This window comes from Nyctereutes procyonoides, unplaced genomic scaffold (assembly GCF_905146905.1).
Source record: "Nyctereutes procyonoides isolate TBG_1078 unplaced genomic scaffold, NYPRO_anot_genome, whole genome shotgun sequence".
Classification (NCBI taxonomy): Eukaryota; Metazoa; Chordata; class Mammalia; order Carnivora; family Canidae; genus Nyctereutes; species Nyctereutes procyonoides.
The window spans coordinates 45,049,413-45,071,039 of NW_026575024.1; the positions used below are offsets into that span (position 1 = coordinate 45,049,413).

Here is a 21,627-nt window from a genome sequence, read left to right on the forward strand (position 1 = left end):
GGGGTAAGTGGGTTCAGTTTATTGCTTAATGAAAATAATTATTGCTTTCACAGCTGCAAAAAACAAACAAACAAACAAACAAACAAAAAAAAAAAAACAAAAACCCTCCAGGTTGTTATTTTGGTGTAGTCATCTGTCTAAAGTCTCCATGGTCACTGAATGGTAAGCAAAGTCATAATAAAAAATTTTTTGGTAAAACTTGACCAATCTGTGGTTTGTACATTCTCATGAAACCTTATGGGAAACACTCAGAAACCACTGGATACTACCTAGTGGTAGAACACTAACTATGTGATAGAGTCTACATTGCATCACCCTGAATGTGATAAAATAAGAATTACTATTAATTTATCAATACATGTTAGGAGAGGATTCACATATATCACCTATCCTTGTAAATATTATTCTTCCATCAGAACTAAGCCAAACTTGAAAGTTTTATTTTATGTATTGCTGTAGTAAACCCTTATATTCAACAAAATTCCATTAATTTTTTTAAAAAGTAAATTCAAACTCATAAATAATATTTTTAGAAAAATAAGGGAGGCTTTTTTTTAAGTGTCAAAGTACTTTAAAAAACGAATAGTAACAAAACCGGCTAACAAAGAAATAAGATAGTAGAGATCTTTAGAAATTCTAAATAAATTTACAGTTTGGAGGTCAACTGTTCAAATTCCAACAGAGTTAGACAATGTGTTCTCTTAAGTGGAGAGGAAATGTGCTTGGAAATCTTTCCAGGTGAGAATTCTTTAGGGACAGCCCTCAGTGTATCCTCTATACATCTGCTTTGCCCGCCTCTGTGCTACAGTGACCACGATGAAGAGACAGGTCCCAGTCTACCTTACCGCCCACCTTTTCTCAATTCATCATTGTGCTTTCTCAGTTGACCTTTACTTTGAGAGACAGTGGGAATAGTGCAAACAGGCTCTATCTTCTCAGGGTGCTTACCACTCACCACTATATCCAATCTACCAAAATATTTCTCATACACAAAGAAATGCACAAAATACATAAAAATATATATGCACATGCACAGAAATATGCACATATAAATAAATGAATTTCTGCATACAAACTCCATCTGTGTTTTAATCCTTGTTAGGCCCTCATTAGCTTGCCTCTGGGCTCTTACAACAATTCCCTCTCTGTGCTTGTTGCCCTCATTCCTTCCTGATTATAATCCATCCCACATAACTATGGTTTAAGTTTCTTAAAATGCTTTTTGGCAATGCTTGCTGAATGTTGTGCTCCAAAACGTTCAATGGCTCCCCATTAGACATGAGATGAAAACGATGCTGAATCAAGGTTCCCTACAGTGCTGTCTAGATTCATGTCCGCACATTATTTCCAGGCACACATTTGGCACTAATACAAACCATTTGGGTCACTCTTCCTTGGCCTGAGAAGGTCTATATCTCTGACATGTGAGATTCCTCCCTGTTTCTTGTCCTACTATTTAAATCCCATCCTTCCTTGGTAGTTCTGCTCAAATTGACTCTACTTCCTCTGTGAGTGGCTTTCAAATTAACTTAGCTAGAAGGGTATTCAACTCAGTTCAATTTCAGTAACATGTGTACCACTTGCTTGGCTCTTTGCACAATCTGATGGATACCACAGATACTCATGTGTTATCTTAATGCCATATATGTCCTCAGAACCTGACTAGGTTGTTACAATGATGAGGGAAAATATTCAACATGAAAAGATTATTGAACCTTTTGCTATATTTAGGAAAGAACAATGTGACCCTAATAATGAAATGTCTAAAAATGGATCAGAGGATCCAAGAAGGCTCAGTAGGGGAGGGCTGTAGAGGTTCTCTGGTCCAACTCACTCATTGCTCAAGGAAGGGCCCCATGGCCAGTGGGTGACAATGGTGAGTTTCAGTCCCAGGTCTCTCATCTCCTAATATGTGGCCTGCCATTCATAAAAGCCAAATGTTGAATATACTTTGAAGCCATCTTATATCCTGATGTCTTGGAAGATACATTTCCCCATTCTTAAAAACTTCAGGAATAAGGCCCAGGATTAGTCCTGTTTTTACTCATTGTACAACCCTATAGTTTTAAAAAACTCTTTTAAATGACACTCTTTTTTTTTTTTTTAAATGACACTCTTAAGCTGGCCTTCTAGAGTTCCTCCACTGATACACATCGAGGCTATTATTTAATCCTCTAACCATCAGTTAGACCTTTAAATTTATAAATATGCACTTTATCCTGGTAGTACTACATCAAAATCCCATGAATTTAAACCTTGATAACAATCACTTGCTGTACAGAATAAGCACTTTAGAGATATATTAGAATTACTTCCTTGGATATGAGATTAAAAAGTTTCCTAATTTGCCATCTTAACTGTACTTTTCCTTAAACTGAATACTCATTTATGTTTAGCCTTAAATATATTTATAAATTTATGTGTATCTAACACATGCTTCTAGTTATAAGTCTAAATTTTTAGACAGCAAAGAACAATTCTTTGTCTGCGAAAAGGTGATGCAATTATTACATATCACTGCATGATACAGGCTGTCTGGGGTTATTAAAAGAGTCAGGTATGGCCAATTTACAAATATCACCCCTGCACCTTGCTTTCATAGCTCACTGCGGAGTCTTATGCTCACTGAGAGGCCTCTTGGGATCTTTTTACAAACGACTGTTTATTATTATATTATTCCATCATATACCTCATGAGAGGAGGTTGTAACATCCGTTAAGAAAATCAGGAGGTATTCTGACTTCTAAGAACATTACTCTATATATAATGTTTAAAATTTATGTTTTCTTTAACATTGGTATGGCAAAAGGCTCACTATAATATGAAATTAAATGAAAGCAAAAGGTTCCTAAAACAAGTTAAACATTCTTGGCAATAAAACAAGTGGCTAAAGTTAAGGGGGAAAAAAGAAACACTACAAGTGCATTTAGTGACTGAAATATGAACTATGTTGATCATGTATCATCAGCGCCCAGGTTGGTACCTTGCAGAGTAGCCACTACTGTCTGAGCCAGGTTCTTACTTGCAAGCAACAGAATCTACTTTGCTGAGATGAAGACAAAAGGGATTTATATCGGGGCATTAGATGGTTTATAGAGTTTCTAGAAGTATCGGGGAACCGAGCATGAACCCTCCACAGCCAGGAACAAGGTGGCAAGCATCTTGTCTAGCTATGTGCCACAGTGGTTGTAGCAGACATGCTGCTGCCTGCCCTTATCACCGTGATGCAGGTTCCTGAGCAGAACCTCCCGACAGCTGCTGCCTACCACTCCCTATGTGCACTTTCCAGCTCTGCCATGTATGTGCCTCTGCTGGATGGGACCTGGGTGGATGTGGACTCAGTTACAAGGAACTTGGGACATGTATAGTTCATCTTTTTAGCTCGCATCATAAAGAAGGCACAGCCAGTGGTGGGGGATACACAAAAATATTTTTGAATCACAAGAGGGTTAAATAAACATTTTACTTAGGTTTGCCCCACAGCATGGAGACTGGTTACTTCTCCACCCGTGCTGAAATTCCACAATGCCCAACTCTTATCTTTCAGTCAAACCATTATTTTCAAAAGTAAGAAAATATATGGGGAAAGGAAAACATTAACATCCTAAGATATCAGAAAATAAGATACACTCAGTTACTCAATAACGGCTGTCCTTTCCTTCATACTCTTCAGTCTTATTACAAGGGCTCACGCTTACTAAGGGCTGTTGTGTCCAGGCTCTGAGTTCAGTGCGTTACATATTTTATCTTCTCAAAGTCTCCAAACAACCCTTGGAAGTAAGCACCACAGTTTCCTACATTTTACATGTAAGGGGAGCAAGGCATACTGAGGTCAAATGACTTGGCTAATAAGAGGAATAGCCAAGCCTGGAGCTCAAACAGGCTGTCTTGAAGCCTACACTCTTAACTATTACACTATATCACACCATATTACATTCAATCATGACTTTATATTGTTATGATTCAAATTTGTCACTTAATGGTTACCTCCAGGCTGAACAATACATATTTCTCTACCTGAGAGAGGCCTCATGCTTTTCTGGCATATTACAAAATTATAGATGAAAATGACAAAGACCTACATCTCCCAAAAATTCTATATGCAAATTTGCAACAATAATTTTACATTAATGTAAGCTTTGCACTTAAAAGAGAACTTGACTTTATATTTTTTTTGAGAATTTGACTTTAATGTGTAACTGCATCAAGACATTAAATCTGTAAGTCATTGTTAAAAAATAGCTTACTTATTTTAAGCAAATAAAACGTTCTAATCTTTGATATAGTTCTTAGAAACATGAAAATAAAATTCCTTTCCTCAACTGTCCTTTTCCATTTCTCACATATTGATCTTTCCATGTGTTTTAAATGATGATGAAATTAATAGGCACTGTTTTTAATAAACCCAAATCATGGTGCTTTTCAAGTCCAAATATTTTGGGGAAGACCGAGGTGAAAAAGCTGCTTAAGCATTAGGAACTAAGAACAACCGGGAACAGCTTTTGAAGGGCAGCCGAAAGCTGGTGAGGAACTGGGAAGGCAGCTGTGGAAGGCTGTATGGGGCTGGAGGGGGTGGGGGTGGGGGAGGGTGCTTCAATCAAGACAGGTCTGAGGAGAGGGACCAAGGCCTGAGCCCAGGTCAAGCAAGATGGAAGGAGAAACAAAATCAAGGACTGACTGACTGGCCTGTTAGCTTTGAATTAAGGAGGAATACATACCCTGTGGAATAAGCCAAGGCTTGCCTATGAATTCTAACAGCCTTTTAATGTGTGACCTTGGGCAAAAGTTCTCAATATTTTCTGAACCTTTGTTATTATACAATGGGTCATGATACTAATCTAACTGAATTGTATACAACTGGTAGGACAATGTCACACAGGTGCCAGCACAGAATCTGGTACTATGGGTGCTGGGGAATCAAAGACCCTCTGCTCCTGCCAGCCCACCAGACACTGGGTGGACGGAATGCAACTGGAAGATCCTTCATAGGCAGCCTGGGCAATTCGTCCCACGAGTCACCCCAAACTGTATTCAAAATGTAGAGTTATTCTGAAACAGAGATTTATGATACCCCTGTTTTGTCTTAGGATTCTAGATATTGGGATCACTGCTAGCAACAGGTCAACAATTAAGATTTACCTATTTTACAATGAAGTACAAAAGATCAAACTTAATCAAACATGATATATGTTAAAATGATTTTAAAATGAAAATGATTTGAAGTATAAAATTTGAAAACTCTCTTTTTACACTGTAAAATCGTATTTTTTTAAAATTATGTTTTGGGTACTCAAACTCTTACTTCACCTCATTTTATTGTTTCATTTCTCCCCCATACTGTAGAGGTATTTTGATCCTACTTATTTTCTAAACCAATAATAGGATCAATTTTTTTTAAAAAGTCAGACTGGAAGAAAGTTTACAGCTTTTTCAAAGCGTTTTCTCAATCATACTAATAAACCATAAATTCAAACTGCACATGTACTTGAGAAAATACTATTTGATAAGGTCACTGTTTTAGCTATTTAATTATTAAGTTGTTAGAATAGCTAAACCTGACCCAAACAAAAAGGCTGGTTTGGGAAGTGCTACATTTTGGCTGTTCAGTCTATGTATTATTATTATTTTTTTAAATACAGAAAGGACTACATTTGTTTACATAATGAATTGGCTACCGTATTAAATGAAACAATGGCTTTATCTGATTGTATCACAAAACAGTCTGTGAGACATCTATTTTACAAATAGGTTTTTTTAATAAAATTTAAAAAATGTCTTCAATTACTATAAGCACTCTCATGTCTGGAAAAAAAACTTTTAACATCTTAGAACTTATTTCCGATTCAACACTTTATTAGTCACTACTGACATAATTTTGATATTCTCATATTTAGGAAAGCATGTGTAAAATGACTATGCCACACCATCATGCTCACAGGACCCTGGGCCTTGTGGCAGTTTTTAAGGCCCACGGTGGCCATTGAGCCACAAGGTGAGAGTTGTGCAGACAAGTGTGCCACCTACAGGTGAAAGGAGGAACTTAACCCTGGATTGTATTTGTAAGACAAAACTAATAAATGTTATACCATTTTAAATTATTTGCTATTACTTATCTTACTAAGAAATATGGAAATTTTTTATAAAGTTCCATCTGCAGTAACAAAGGCTTTTAGTGGCAGGCTAGTGACTCTTTGAGAGCTCTCACAAGAAGGAAACAAGCTCTGAGATGGTACTAATCACAGGTGCACAGTTCACCAATTAAAAAATTGAATTTAACTGTATTCTCTATAGTAAGTGCTTTGTCTTTTTATGGTTAATATAATATCTGTTTCCAGAAGAACATATAAGTTCTGGAACAACCACCATGATCCATTTAGGCATGTGGACCAAAAGCTAAATTAATTATCAGAGACATTTCTTACTTAAATGAGAAAACTTTCTTTCATTAGGAAGTTTTTTATGGGGCAGCCCGGGTGGCTCAGTGGTTTAGCACCTCAATGAGCCCAGGGCGTGATCCTGGAGTCCCAAGATCAAGTCCCACGTAGGGCTCCCTGCATGGAGCCTGCTTCTCCCTCTGTCTCTCTGTCTCTCTCTCTCTCTCTCTCATGAATAAATTTTTTAAAAAAAGGGAAGTTTTCTATGTAATTTTCTTCTGGAAAAGAAATAAAGTTTATTTAGAGTAATTCTGTTTGGCAGACAGTCAGGACTTCTAAAATATATACCAGCAATTGTTAAGGTTACAGCAAAACTGCCAATTCTATTAAGCATGCATAAAAATTCAAGCGTCTAATGGCTAGAAAACAGGCTGATTATAAAACAGAGATTTATAATATTCCTGTTTTGTCTTGGGATTCTGGATATTGGGATCACTGCTAGCAATGGGCCAACAATTAAGATTTACCTATTTACAACAAACTACAAACGATCAAACTTAACCAAAAACATGACATATATTAGAATGATTTTTAAAGTGAAAATGATTTTAAGTATAAAATCTGAAAACTCCTTTTTCTACCCTGTAAAATCATATTTTCTGAGACTAGGTTTTGGGTTCTTAAACTCTTATTTCACCTTTTTTTGTTTCATCTCCACTCCAACAGCCTTTAAAATAAAAGGTGATTTTAAAGCTACATCCATTTATGTGACTTTCTAGAAAACTCATTCTAGGAATGCTGTTTGCTGCTAACTTCTTACTTGTTTTCATTAAATTTGAAAATTCTACAATTGTTTATTATTTCCAAGTAAATTTTTTTCCATGCAAAATATCTCTTTATAAAGTATAGTGTTTAATATTAACTAACCCTTTGTCTCCTCTATCACTGAGGGATTTCATTATCCGTGATAATGTCCCTTCCCTATTTATATCCCTGAATCTTCGATACACCCTCACTTGCATCATTCTGTGAAAGATGCTTTCCCCTGTAATGATGGCTACAAATACCTGAGAATGTAGTACAAACATTTCTACTTTCACATCTCTATTTCTGTATTTATTTAGGAAATAAATGAGACTGGTCCAAGTCCACCCTGTTATATAGAGATGTCCTCTACGCACTGCTGGCATTGGAGCAAACATGACAAGGACTACTCAGTAGGACAGTATGGTTATTAGTTCAGATAAAAGCTCAATGATGAAAGCTCCAAGTGTGTATCAGGGGATGTACTGCAAGAGTTTTTTTCTTTTTTTAGAGATTTTATCTTTTTATTCCTGAGACACACACAGAGAGAGGCAGAGACAAAGGCAGAAGGAGAAGCTGGCTCCCCATGGGGAGCCTGATGTGGAACTAGATCCCAGGACCCCAGGATCATGATCTGAGCCAAAGGCAGACTCTTACCAACTGAACCATCCAGGTGCTCCTGCAAGAGTTTTAAATAGGGTTGAAGGGTCAAGTAGCTTCAAGAAGCACATTCTGATGCAACAGAGAATAACTGGGTAACCTCTTACATGTATCCTGAGGTATCAAAAAGGTGTGTCTGTATTATACATTCAAAGAATAAAACAAATATAGAAAGGACGACTACTTCTTAGTTTTTGAATGACTCAAGGTCACTGAAAAGTATGCATAATTTCAAGGGTAAATTCTGAAACATTCTACATACCTCTAAATGGTCAAGAAGACCTAGTAATAACATGAAATGTTTTGAAATTTCTTTTTTTTAAATTTCTTGAATCTTTCCTATTTCTTCTTCCTATTCCCAATGCTCCCATCTTAATTCTGATCATTTTTAAGTTCTATATTCACTTAACCACTTCCTAATTAATCTGTCTCCAGGCTCAATCTCCCACTCTATGCTACCACTGCCACATTTTCAAATCCATCCTCCAAACTGAGTCCAAAATAATCTCTGTAAAGTATAAACCAATCCTATCACTTGCCTGCTTGACATTTATACAACAAATCAGTACCCAGAGTTCCTGTTCCCCTCCTTGCCCTCTGCCCACTGGCAGGAGTCTTCCCAAGGGAGGAAAACCAGGGACAGGCCACATCCAGGATCTACAAGGATGGGCTGTCACTAGCAGCTCCTTTAACCTTTCTGTTTCAACTTAACCATCAATCATATTCCTTTGGAAGAAATTAAGATGAGGACCCCTAATTTATAAGTGAGGTCTTGTACAAAAACATCCTAACTACTAAAATAATAGTTTTCAAACATTTTTAAATGACCAGAATAATTTTCTTCAAATAATATCTACAGCAGAACTCCAACAAAAAGTGGTTGAAACAGTATTTTTCAATTTGATAAGATAGGCTGAAGTTTGATCATATAGCCCTATGTAAGCCACAGAATAAATTCAAATTTGGTTGGCACAAGGCAAGGTCAGCAGAGAGAAGTAGGCATGTGATGAAATTCAATTTACATTTTTGAAAGACCAATGTGGTTGCTGTATGTAGAAGAGATGAAACTACTGAAAATTTTAATGTGTTTGATGTATTTTCATGAACCCCAATTTAACCTGCAAAAAGTGATATGCACTTTCCACCTTAGGGGTTCCATACCATGATATGAGAGTCACAGAATACCTGATCCTCGCTGGTTAATCCCAGGTGCATCACAAGGTAAAAATGCACCAGGAAGTCCGAGTTTGGTAGAACGTCCTGGCGTCTGGTCATCATGGCACATATCAGTCTGTAGGCTTGTAGCTTGCCTTCCTTATATTCATTTGGCAACGTTGTTGCCTGTCAAGTAGATGAAGTTTAAAGATTTAATTAACTCCAGATGCGGACCATTTCGACATTTCATTTACTTCTCAGTATTCCATAAGAGTTGTTTATAGAGTGAGGGTTATAGTGGCTTTAGTAAGATTCAGCTTGTCTTCAAAATGTGCAGTCTTGGGCAATTACATTTTTTAAACTCAATTTCAGTAAGGAAGAGGAAATTGCAATGAAAGAATAAACACATATCCACTTGCCTTAAATAGCCATGATGCAAACATCCTGAGTGGTGGGATCAGGACCGGTGGAGAGGGAGAGGACTGGTTATCTAGGCTTATTGCCAGATTATCCCGTATCTAAATCACAAGGAGGAGAATTTTAGGAAGGCCATGCTTAGCTTATCCCAACAATATTTCAATATTGTGTTCCATGGCCAAATAGCTGCTTCTCATTAAATTTCTACATGTTGAGTGAAAACCTATAACATTTACAATTTTTTCTTTTATTGTGAGGTCTACCATCATTTTGAATTGTATGACTTTACCGTACATGGTTTTAGATTTAATACTAAACTAGGGCATTGTTTTCCCTTGAGTATCTGCCTGGGGAGGTCCTGAACTTTACATGGCAAGGAATGGTTTAGCAAATTATACTGTATAAATATAAATAATTTTTGAAAAACAAAATTAAAAACAAAAAACTTAATAACCTAGGGAAAGCATACATTGTAAGCAAAAACCAGAATGAAAATTATATGTATTCTAAGATTCTACTTTTGTAAAATATGTTTACCCACATAAATAAAACTGTATATTTATACTGGTTATCTATGTAGGATGCTGATGTTAACTTTTTCTTATATATTTTTCAAATTTTGTACAATAAAGCCAGTATTACTTTTATAAAGAAAATAAAACTATTCAGTACCCTATCCTTTAGTGTCCTATAGTAATATTCTACATATGCCTTAAACAAAATTACTCTTGTGCATTTATAAAATGACCAACCTATGTGATTTATATTTATTTTTTGACAATGAAACATACTTTGTCTACACACCTAATCTGTGTTCAGAACATGTTAATTGCAACAGTTTTTATGTTAAATGATAAATAAATTCCCCCCCCCCATCAGAATAAAAGGTAACATAGCAGGACATACCTTTGCTAGTTTGTACCAGAGTTCATAGAGATAGCCAAATACTTTGGCATGAATCTTGGGTGACTGGATATTATTCACATCCCCGAGGATTCCCAACACTCTTCGCCATAACACAGCAGCAGAGTCAGGGTGCCAACCAGTGAGGTTCCCTCCAGCAATTATACTACAGTCATCTGCAAGGCACTCACTGCTATCTATGGAGAGAAACATGTCTGTAAACACAATCTTGATTTCATCATTACAACTTTTTTCTCCTATGTTTTTTTTAAAGATTTTATTTATTTATTCATGAGAGATACACAGAGAGAGTCAGAGACATAGGCAGAGGGAGAAGCAGGCTCCCTGCAGGGAGCACGATGTGGACTCCATTCCAGGACCCCAGGATCACGACCTGAGCCAAAGGCAGATGCTCAACCACTGAGCCAGCCAGGCATCCCCAGCCTTTTTTCTTTAATGCAAATTACCAATGCTTGACAAGGTAAGTATTCAGAGTAAAATAATTACAATGAAAAGTGTGCAATGGCTGACAATTTGAAAGGACAGAAAAGCTGAATCACTGAAGAAAGATCAAATGACTTTGATTCTTTGAACTAAAAGGGCAACAACCTAGAGATGATAAAACAGTTTCTGGAGCTCCTGTGAAAGGTTTTATAAGGCAGGGGAGGGGAAGGAGAGAACCTTGAGCAGGATGAGTGGGGAAGAGGGCTATGAAAAATAGTAGCCAGGAAAGGCCTCATGGCTGGGGTGACATTTGTGGTGGCTGGTATTAACTCAGGTTTATTGGGGTATAATTTACTTATGATAAATTTTATCTTTCTTACACTCAAAGAGTTTTAAGAAGTGCATACAACCATGTAAGTGTTACCACAAACTGCCATGAAAATTGATACAAGGAATAAGCACTTCAAAAAGGCCCTTTTGTGGTGAGTTTCCTCCCCCTATTCTTTGCCCCTTGCAATCACTGTTGTTCTCTATCCCCATAGGTTCACCCTTCCCAGAATATCATATAAATGGAATCCTACAGTATGTATCTTTAGTCTCAGTGCTGTCACAGAGGTGAATGCGTTGGAGATTCACCATGTGGTGGTTTCTTCTTATTGCAGATGAATATTCCAGTTTATGGATGAATCCTACTTTGTTTATCCATTCACCTGTTGAAGAACATGTTGAAGGACATGTTTCCTGGTTTTAGTGATTATAAATAAGGCTATAATAAACATATGTGTGCAGGTTTTTGTATGAATGCATGTTTTTAGTTCTCTTTTTAAAGACTGGAATCACAAAATGACAGTATTTCTTTGATATTTCTTCCTGTTAGCGAACCATATCCTCTAAGGGTGCCTGAAAGAGGGGCCTGTCCCTACATATCTTCAAGTGTCTGATCCCTGACTTGTAGTTCACAGTTTGGTTTGGTATAGAAATCTGTGATGGAAAAGCTTTGCTCCAATTTCTTATCATTTCATTCGTGATTTTAAAGTCAACAGCATTCTAGTGATTGAAATTATTTCATGAAAAATTATTAAGTCTGCAAAATTTTAGGATCCTCTTCTTGTACCTAGTGTTCAGAATCCTCATCATGTGCCCTAGTATCTATTTCTAGCTACTGTATTTGCCAATTCATTGTCATTGGCGCTTTCAACCACAATACTCGGGTGTTATATTGACTTCCACTGACTTGATTTTATTTCTACTGTTGTATTTTTAATATTCAAAAGCTCTTTCTTGTTTTCTGTTCATTTTTATACTTCTGATCTTTGTTTCATGGATGCAATATACTCTTATTTCTCTAAAGATATTAATAGCTTTTTAAAATTTTCTTACCCAGAATATTCTTTTTTTGCTTACTATAAATTTAAAATATTTTAGTGTTATATTAGTTTCAGGTGTGTAATATAACAATTCAACAATTCTATACATTACTCAGTGCTCATCAAGATTAAGTGCACTCTTAATCCCTTTGGTGGAGAAATGGGTGAAACAGACTTTTTTTTCAGACTCCTTTTAAGATCTGCTCCACCTTAGTTCACCGCATATTCTTATATATGTCTCATATGCTTCATATTAGACATCCTCTTCAAATGCCTGGGGATCCTGGCTATCTGTTCATATTTAAGAAATATGAAGGAGCTGAATGGAAGTATAATGCACAGGTATGATCTTTACTGAATCTTACCATGTTCTCAGAGAACTTCAGACATACATATCTTTAGGGTTTGGGTTTTTTTTTCTCTAGAACTCAAATTCTAGGAAAAAGGCACACTATTGCTCAGAACAAGGAAACTCTTTAGTTCCTTTGTTTTCAAGATAGCATCTCTACAACTTAGCTGAGTATTGGTGATTCCAGGCCCGAAATCTTCTAATTTATTTGCTCTTTTTTCTGGAATTAAGTTCTAACATCTCTTAAAAGGACTTACAGACTTCCTGCTTTTAGCCCCACCATTACCTCCTACTTCTATAGCTACCTCTTACAGGCAATTTTCTAACACTTTTAGGGAACCTATTTTTTTATTTTTTTATTTTTATTGTATTCAGGTTGCATCTTGGCTTTCCCTAGTGCTGACACAGGATTTGGAGTTCTCAGGTCTGCCGATGCCTTGGTCATGTTGGTCACTATTGTCTTTTTTTTTCTGGTATCCTTGATCTTGTGGATTTATGTCTAACTTAATATTAGACAAATGTCTAATTTAACATCCCCTATTTGCTAACACCTTATGCAAGTATGGTACATCTGCTATAATTAATGAGCCAATATTGAGGCATTGTTTATATAAAGTCCAAACTTTATTCAGATCTCTTTAGTTTTTAACTCAATGTCTTTTTCTTGTTCCAAGATTCCATCCAGGATACCACATCACATTTAATTGTCATGTCTCCTTCATCTCCTCTTGGCTGTGTCCTTGTTTTTGATGACCTTAATTGTTTTGAGGAGAACTGATCAGGTATTTTTGTAGAATGTTCTTCAGTTGGGATTTATCTGCAGTCTTTCTCCTAATAGGCTCTTTTTTTTTTTTTTTGCATTATTATTTGCTTTTGCATCTTTGAAGTGAACTTCTCTTAGTTCTGATGTATTTATGATTTTTTCCCCAATATTCTTGGACTTCGTTTGCTAATACTTTATTTAGGACTTTTGCTGATATGCTTTTAAGTGAGATGGACTCTTTTTCCTTTTTCAATACTGACCCTGTCTGGTTTTATTGTCAAGGTATCACAAGGTAAATAACAGAATTTAGAGGGCTTTCTTTCTAATCTCTGGAATAGAAAATGATAGTTTTTCTTTTATTTGAAGCTTTAGTAAAACAGGGAATTGTCTTTTATTTTTATAAATCTATTCAAATTAACCTACTGTATTATTTTTAAAAACTTATATTGTTTTTATAGTTCTGTTCCCTTTTTACTCTCATTATTTTTTCCTTGGTTAATCTTGCCTATCTTATTGATGCTTTTAAAAAGTGTTTTTTTAAAAGATTTTATTTATTTATTCATGAGAGACAAAGAGAGAGAGAGAGAGAGAGAGAGCGCCAGAGACACAGGCAGAAGGAGAAGCAGGCAGAAGGAGAAGCAAGCTCCATGTAGGGAACCCGACATGGGACTTGATCCCGGGTCTCCAGGATCACACCCTAGGCTGAAGGCGGCGCTAAACCGCTGAGCCACCCAGGCTGCCCTATTAGTTCCTTTTTAAATTAACTTCTATATATCATTATTCTGCCATTCTTTTCCTAATTTTTTGAATAGGACACACAGATCAATAATTTTCTCTTTTCATATATGCACCTAAGGCCATATATTTTTCTCCACATAAGCCTTCAAATACAAACTAGAGATTTTGGTATGTAGCCTTCACTGTAGATTTGTTTGAAATATTTTCTAATTCACAATTTAATTTCTTTTTGGGTTTAATTTATTTGAAGTGTAGCTTTTAATTTCTTATGTATTTTTCTTTTATCTTTTTGTCCTTAATTCATTTTTATCATATTCACAGGATGTGGTATAGTTTCAAAGCATGCGGTGTTAAGTTTTCAAAGCATGGACATGTTAAGACTTAATGATCTAATTGGTTAATTTCTGTAAATGTTCCACGTGCTTTTAAAAATCACATATTTTTGGGATCCCTAGGTGGCGCAGCAGTTTAGCGCCTGCCTTTGTCCCAGGGCACAATCCTGGAGATCCAGGATCGAATCCCACGTCGGGCTCCCGCTGCATGGAGCCTGCTTCTCCCTCTGCCTGTGTCTCTGCCTCTCTCTCTCTCACTGTGTGCCTATCATAAATAAATAAAAATAAAAAAAAATAAAAAAATAAAAATCACATATTTTTAATTTAATTTCAAAGTTTTTTATATATATCCATTCAATTAGGATTAATTGTATCATGTGTGTCTTCTCTATTCCAATATTTTTTCTGCTTAACTCATCAATTAATGAAAACTCATTAAAAATTTTCTACTATGATATGGTTTTATCAGTAGTTCCTTGTTATTCTGTCAAATTTTGCTTCATGCATCTGGAGGCTATGAAGTTCATATAAATTCAGAATTATTGCTCTCACTAATAAGTCATTTATGCTTTAAAGTTTACATGACTGACATATAGTTAGCTCAGCAGTCTGTCTTTCTTCCTAGCTACCCATGTATTTATTTACTTAGGATCTTCCTATACATTATGTATTAGGGTTACCTCTTGTAAACATCATATGGCTAGGTTTTATTTCTTTTTTAAAATATTTATTTATTTATGAAATTATTTATTTTTGATTTATTTATTCATGAATTTATTATTTATGATTTATTTATTCATGAGAGACACAGAGTGAGAGAAAGGCAAAGACACAGTCGGAGGGAGAAATAGGCTCCCCACGGGGAGCCTGATGCGGAACTCGATCCCAGATCCCAGGATCATGCCCTGAGCCAAAGGAAGACACTCAACCACTGAACTACCCAGTCATCCCAGGTTTTATTTCTTCAATCTAATTTAAGAGCTTCTGACTTTAACTGCAAGTTTACATGGTTTGTATTTATTGTAGTTGCTGACTTTAAATTTTATTTCTAACATCTTACTTTCAGCTTCCTGTTTAAGTCACTTTTGCTTTGTTTCTCTCTTTTTAAGTTGATTGATTTGTTTAAGCAATCTCTACACCCAATGTGGGGTTCAAACTCATGACTGGACCCTGAGATCAAGAGTCAGCATGCTCTTCCAAATGAGCCAGCTAGGCACCCTGCTTTGCTTCTCTTTTAAATCTTTGGAAGGAGTTTAAGAGTTGTGTCAAATCTCCACCACTAATCTTCTTCCTCTATTGTCTTACAACATTCCTAAAGTTCTGTTCCTCACCCCACACAAATGAAGACAGACTAATTTTCAGGCACTTATCACCACCATTATCAATTATCATCAACATTTTGAGTATATAAGTTGTTGGTGTTTTTAAGGCCTAATCAAAGAAATTGAAGCACAATCTATGGATGTGAGGAACTCAAGTAGAGAAATGATAAGAGCCAACAAGGAGCAAGGAGTGAACCTGAAAAGGAGCCAGGGCAGATTCAGAAACAGTTCTGTATGCTTCCAACACTGCACCCACAGCAGCTGCTGATAGCTTATTATATTATTAATGGAAAGATCCCAAAACACTGAACAAAGGATTTAATAAGGATGGTGCATAGTGTCATGGAAAGGCCTTCCAGAACACAGCACTGTTCATTCTTAGAGGAAAACACATCTGTATTTCCCACAGTGGTATCATATAATTAGTTGAGGAGACACATTACAATGTGCAGATATAATCCAAGGTGAAAATCCAACATACTGTGCCTGAAAGACAGGAGGTAGAGACAGCAAAAGCCTAGTTATGGGCCTTCTAGGTTCATGACTTTTCTAAAGCCTCAGAAGAGAGACAGCTTCTCCTAATGTTTAATCAATATAATAAGTGCATCTGTCAGTCTGAGAAGTTATGCTGAAGCTTTAATGAATGCTTATAAATCAATATAAGCCCCCAACTGAACAAATAGCATAATATGGTATTTATTTTTCTCATAAACAATGTTCTGATGTCTTTAATCCTCTGAGGGGTTAAAAAAAAAAGTAAGGGGATTAGATGATTCATAGGTTTAATTCCCTACCACCACCCAAATGCAGCCATCCAAAGAGATCAGCTCCCAGCATTCCAATCACACTGAAACTCAGGCTGAGTAACAATCCCAAGTAACTGTAGGTCACATACCTCACCACCTATATATCCCTGCTACCTGCCAACTAATAGAATCTTAGTTATGAAAATATCCCATGCAGAAATGTCTGGGGTTTTTTGTTTTGTTTTGTTTTTAGATTTTATTTATTTATTCATGAGAGACACAGAAAGAGAGAGAGGCAGAGACACAGGCAGAGAGAGAAGCAGGCTCCATGCAGGGAGCCTGATGTGGGACTCAATCCCGGGACTCCAGGATCACACCCTGAGCCAAAGGCAGGTGCCAAACCTCTGAGCCACTGAGGCATCCCAGAAAAGTCTGTCTTAATACTGCTTTTCTCTTAGAAAAATCTATACCCCAATGATAAAATCCTAGGAAACATCCTTACCACATTACCAAAATATGTTGAGTCCTTTAGAAGTATTTGAAATGACTGCCTGCCCAATATTACTGTGAAAAATTTTTAAATGAATTGACATGTTTTTGCCCAAAATTATTCCACTCATGGCATAAGTAACAGAACAGATGCTGACATTTTACATGTAGATGGTTCCTCAGTGAAGCAGCACTTAATTAAATATGGGGATTTGAGACATTTCAGAAAATTTTGTGTTCACCCTAAAAATACCAAGTATTTAGTTTATTTTCTTTTTTTATGAGGAAGCTGGCATGCTAGCCTAGTATCTTTCTGTTTCATTTCTTTAAAAGCTACATTTTAAATTTTTTATTAAAAAATTAAAAAAAATTTATTAAGGTGGGAAGTCTCACAAACAAATAAAATCATATCATCTTCTCCAAACATACATGATTTTAGCAGAGAAATCTAAAGTATAGAACTTTGCAAATATGCAAAGGATTTTAGCTGTGAAATGTCTCGGTAATTGGTAAAACAAGGCCCTTAGAGACCAAATGGAGATTTCACATAGCTGCAATTTTATGTAGACTTCGTAGAAGAAGAAACATAGAAACTTTGGAAATGAATTACCCTTCCAGTCTGAAAACTAAACAAAAGGCACAAACCCAAAGGCTCAACTGAAACACCTTCATTCTGGGACCAGAAAAATCAGGCCTGGATTTTGATGTCAAAAGTGGAGAAGTAGCTGGTTGGCCTTCTACTGACCACCATTACAGCCTGATTCCTTTTCTTCCTCATCTGCTTTCCAAACATACACTATTCATTTTAAAGATTTTAGAAGGTGAGCAACCAAGCCCATAGTAGTCTATTACTGTTAAAAAATATTTCATGTCTTCCAGGTAAGTTAAAGCCTAGTGAAAATGCTGAAAATGTTCACAATGGCAGAGAACACCTTGTTCCTGCCAAGAACAGTTTTGGTGGCAGGTAACAGTGAATGTAAATTCACATGCACAGCTATTTGGAGGCAGGACTGTGATAAATACACTAAATGAAAGAGGTTTTGAAACTGAACCTTATATATTTTTCATTCTTTAAAAAAGGTTAAAATTTAATTGCTATTTTTAACTAAATAAAACAGTAGCCTGCAGCTTAATGCTTATTCAATTACTGATTTAAGTATTTATTGAATATTCTCTCCTGCTATGCACCATCCTAGGAGCCAAGAATCTGCTGTGACCACAATCGACAACATCCCTCTCCTAAAGCTCATATTCCAGTGAGGGAATACCAATAAGTCTCCTCCAAATAAACTAAAGTGTTTGATACAATATCTTATTGAACCTTATCTTAAAATGTATCACTGACCTGACAGGAACCTGGAAAGGAAAGAGCATCAAAGCTGGCTTGTACCCTTTGGAATTCTGCAAACCCTTAGAATTCTTAGTTTTTCTGATAATGAAAAAAATTTAAAATATGCTAAAATTGAATTAATGATTGATATTAATTTCAATCAATATTTCTTATTATTTCAATCAATATTTCTTATTGATTGAAAGCTTTTTTTTCCATCTTGTTTAAGAAAATCTTCCCTAACTCAAGGTCCTAGCTACATTTTTAGGAAGTGTTTTCTTCCAAAAGTTTTTAAATCATTTCACATTTCAGTATTTTATCCATCTGTGAGCATGGTGTGATGTAGAGATTCTATTTCATTTTTCTCCATATGGCTAAATACTTGTCCATAGGCATCTGTTGAACAATATATTCTTTGTCAGATCTGGAATGCCAAGTCTTTCATATATCACAATTCCATGCCTGTGTGGATTCAATATATATTTTCTATATATTCCTTTCCATTAGTCATACTGTCTATCCTTGTGATTAAAACTTTCTTTAAGAAACTCTAGAATCGGGCAGCCCAGGTGGCTCAGCGGTTTAGCACCGCCTTCAGCCCAGGGTATGATCCTGGAGTCCTGGGATTGAGTCCCATGTCGGGCTCCCTGCATGGAGCCTGCTTCTCCCTTTGCCTGTGTCTCTGCCTCTCTCTCTGTGTGTCTCTTAAGAATAAATAAATAAGATCTTTTTTTAAAAAAAAAAGAAAGAAAGAAAGAAAGAAAGAAAGAAAGAAAGAAAGAAAGAAAGAAAGAAAGAAAGAAAGAAATTCTAGTTATCACACTGTTTGTGGCTATCAGGATAAATGTCTTCTATCTTCTTGGTAAGCTCCTAAGTCAGTCATGGCTATGACTGACTCATCTTTTTATTTCCTATAACATCAATATCAGTATTTCTAGATTGTAAATTTATATACTAAATAAGAGATGAGGTCAATAGCAATACTGCTTCCCACTATAAAGTCATAAATACTCCCCCCTCTAAAATCATTACCTTAAGAGAAAAAAAATTATGTATGTATTAGCTGTGTTTTATTATTTTCTGTATTCTTGATGCTCTGCCATCTAGGGTTTTCCTGACCAGGAAGAGACCACTCCTCCGAGGATTAGCTAACTCCTAGAGATAGCAAACAGTTCATGTGTCTTTTATATGCAAACCCACCAATCCAACACTCATATGTCCCAAATATCTCCTTTATCCAGCTGTTACACATCAAGGCCTAACCACTCCAGGGCAGGTACCAGGCAACTGGTCAATGCTCCAAAGTCAGTTGAATTTATTCAAACTAGCTAATCTTCAATGTGCTTCATCGACCTTGCCTTGAAATGACAATAAAGGCTGCTGTCTATGTTTTCTTCTCTCTCTCCCCCAACTCCTTGTGCTTCTCCACGTGTTCCTCCTTTCCCCAGCATGGATTACCATGGCCCTATTTCCAGGGACCTATGAGTATAAAATTTTACCCTCATAGCAATTATTTCTATGTCTTTATGTCTTACCATATTTGATTAAAACAAATCCCTATTTTTAAAGAAGAAAAATAAAGTTAGCTGTTATTTTCAGCAAACACATAATAATGTAAATGAGAAAACAAATATAAAACTATTAGTTTGCCAGTGATGAAGGAATTCAAGAATTTAGAAGCAGTTTATTATCCTAATTGGTAGGCTTGCTTATTCAATGGGAAAAAAAGATACACTCAAATTGTTTGATCATTCTCTTTGCATGTCCTAAAGATCAGGCTAACATGAGTTTTATTCTGTATATTTATGAAGAAATTGTTCTCTTAAGAACAGAAAGTTAAATTCAGAACAGTGATAATCCTTAAACCTTATCATATTACAGTTTGTCCTTTTCACAGATTACAAGATGAACTATTGAACTGAGTGTACTGATTCTCTATATTAGTATTTCAAAGAAGAACTAAGTATTTGGAGGAGTTAATCACAACATAGAGTGCATCATATAAGATTACCTCACACAAGTTTATTAAATTGACCTGTCCCACGCATACTCTGAAATGGGATCTAAACTAATCTTTCCAAAGGACAGACAAAAGAAGTAGGCACCCAATTTTCTTTCTTTTCAATAAAAATAATTAAAGCTAGTTCTTAAGTAAATTCAACTTATTGAAAAGTCATGATTGCCCTTGACAGTACTATAATGATGATTTCCCTTAGATAATCTGTATACTAGATCCAAAGAAGCCATTTATTCCATAAATGTATAAATAATTCTCAAATAATTTTAAAGGGGTTTGCAGTAGTAATTTGAACAGCAATGCAGTAGAAAGGAGTAGACATAGCACTGCACTGGAGTCAAAACACTTTGGAAGCCAGTTCCAACTCTGGCAATTACTTTCTGGCTAGATAATATGATTTCTCTGGGTCTCAGTTTCCTCATTTCTAAAATAGCATTTATAAGACTTGGCCTGCTTGCCAAACAGAATCAGAGAAGATACCTCAAGTCTTTGTAAATGGTTATATCTCTTATAAATTCACAGTATTATTTAAAGTTATTATATATATCTATGTATCATTATATGTAAAGAATTTTAAATAATTTTTAAAAGAATAAAAAGTTTGAGAAGCACCAATTGCTACCCAACAATTTATAAAACTAAGCACATGATTTTGCCAATCATTTTCTCACTGACTCTGAAAGGCTTCTACTATTGGCAGCTTTGAAAACATAGGCCAAAGATGTCCACTGTCTTTTAAGGACAGCACTACAGTATCATAAGGCAATGCATTATTCACTTACAGTTAAATGGTTTGTTTTTCTTTGTTCATGAATTTATTCTAAATTAAAATACACATTAAAGACACATTAAGATCATACTTCTTAGTCTTATCTACACCAGTTTTCTATGTACATTTTATTAAATTTTGATATTACTCCATCAGCAATTTCCAAGAATATTAGAGATTGGTTAAATATTATTTCATATTAATGAAAACCAAACTTTGCTTGGTTAAAAAAAAAAACTAAGCCAAAATTTTAGCCTTTATTTACAATTTTAAAATGATTTTTAGCAATTTGTGCTTTTTAGTTTGCTTTTGTTTTCTTAAAACAGAGAGAACTGCACATAAGCATGAATATGGTGGGCCAGGAAGGACTTGTGTGCGTGTGTGTGTGCGTGCATGTGTATAGCTAAAATTGCACAATGCTTCCACATGCACTGTACTGGTCACCTGATTTATGTGTTTACATATTTATTCCTCCAACAACCCTATAATAGGGACTATTATTACCCAAATTTTACAAAAAAGAAATTATAGAGAGATTAACTTGCCCAAGGCCACCCCCAAATTCATTGGCAAAGCCTGGATGCAGCTCCAGAAAGTTTGCCTTTGTAATCTATTCATGAATCTTTTTTATTTTTATAAATTTATTTT

The 21,627-nt window shown here is 35.7% G+C and overlaps 1 protein-coding gene across 3 annotated transcripts in view; it reads right to left on the reverse strand.

Annotated features, from left to right (window-relative positions):
• The window catches only part of RALGAPA2 (Ral GTPase activating protein catalytic subunit alpha 2), a 316,059-nt gene that overhangs the window by 161,345 nt on the left and 133,087 nt on the right, over window positions 1-21,627 (reverse strand). For all 3 annotated transcript variants that reach the window (XM_055345530.1, XM_055345537.1, XM_055345523.1), the window contains exons 21-23: window positions 10,317-10,510; window positions 9,413-9,511; window positions 9,024-9,179 (exon numbers count right to left, since the gene is read on the reverse strand). In XM_055345530.1, the coding sequence (XP_055201505.1) occupies window positions 9,024-9,179; window positions 9,413-9,511; window positions 10,317-10,510 (449 nt within the window). The remainder of the gene's footprint in view (window positions 1-9,023; window positions 9,180-9,412; window positions 9,512-10,316; window positions 10,511-21,627) is intronic.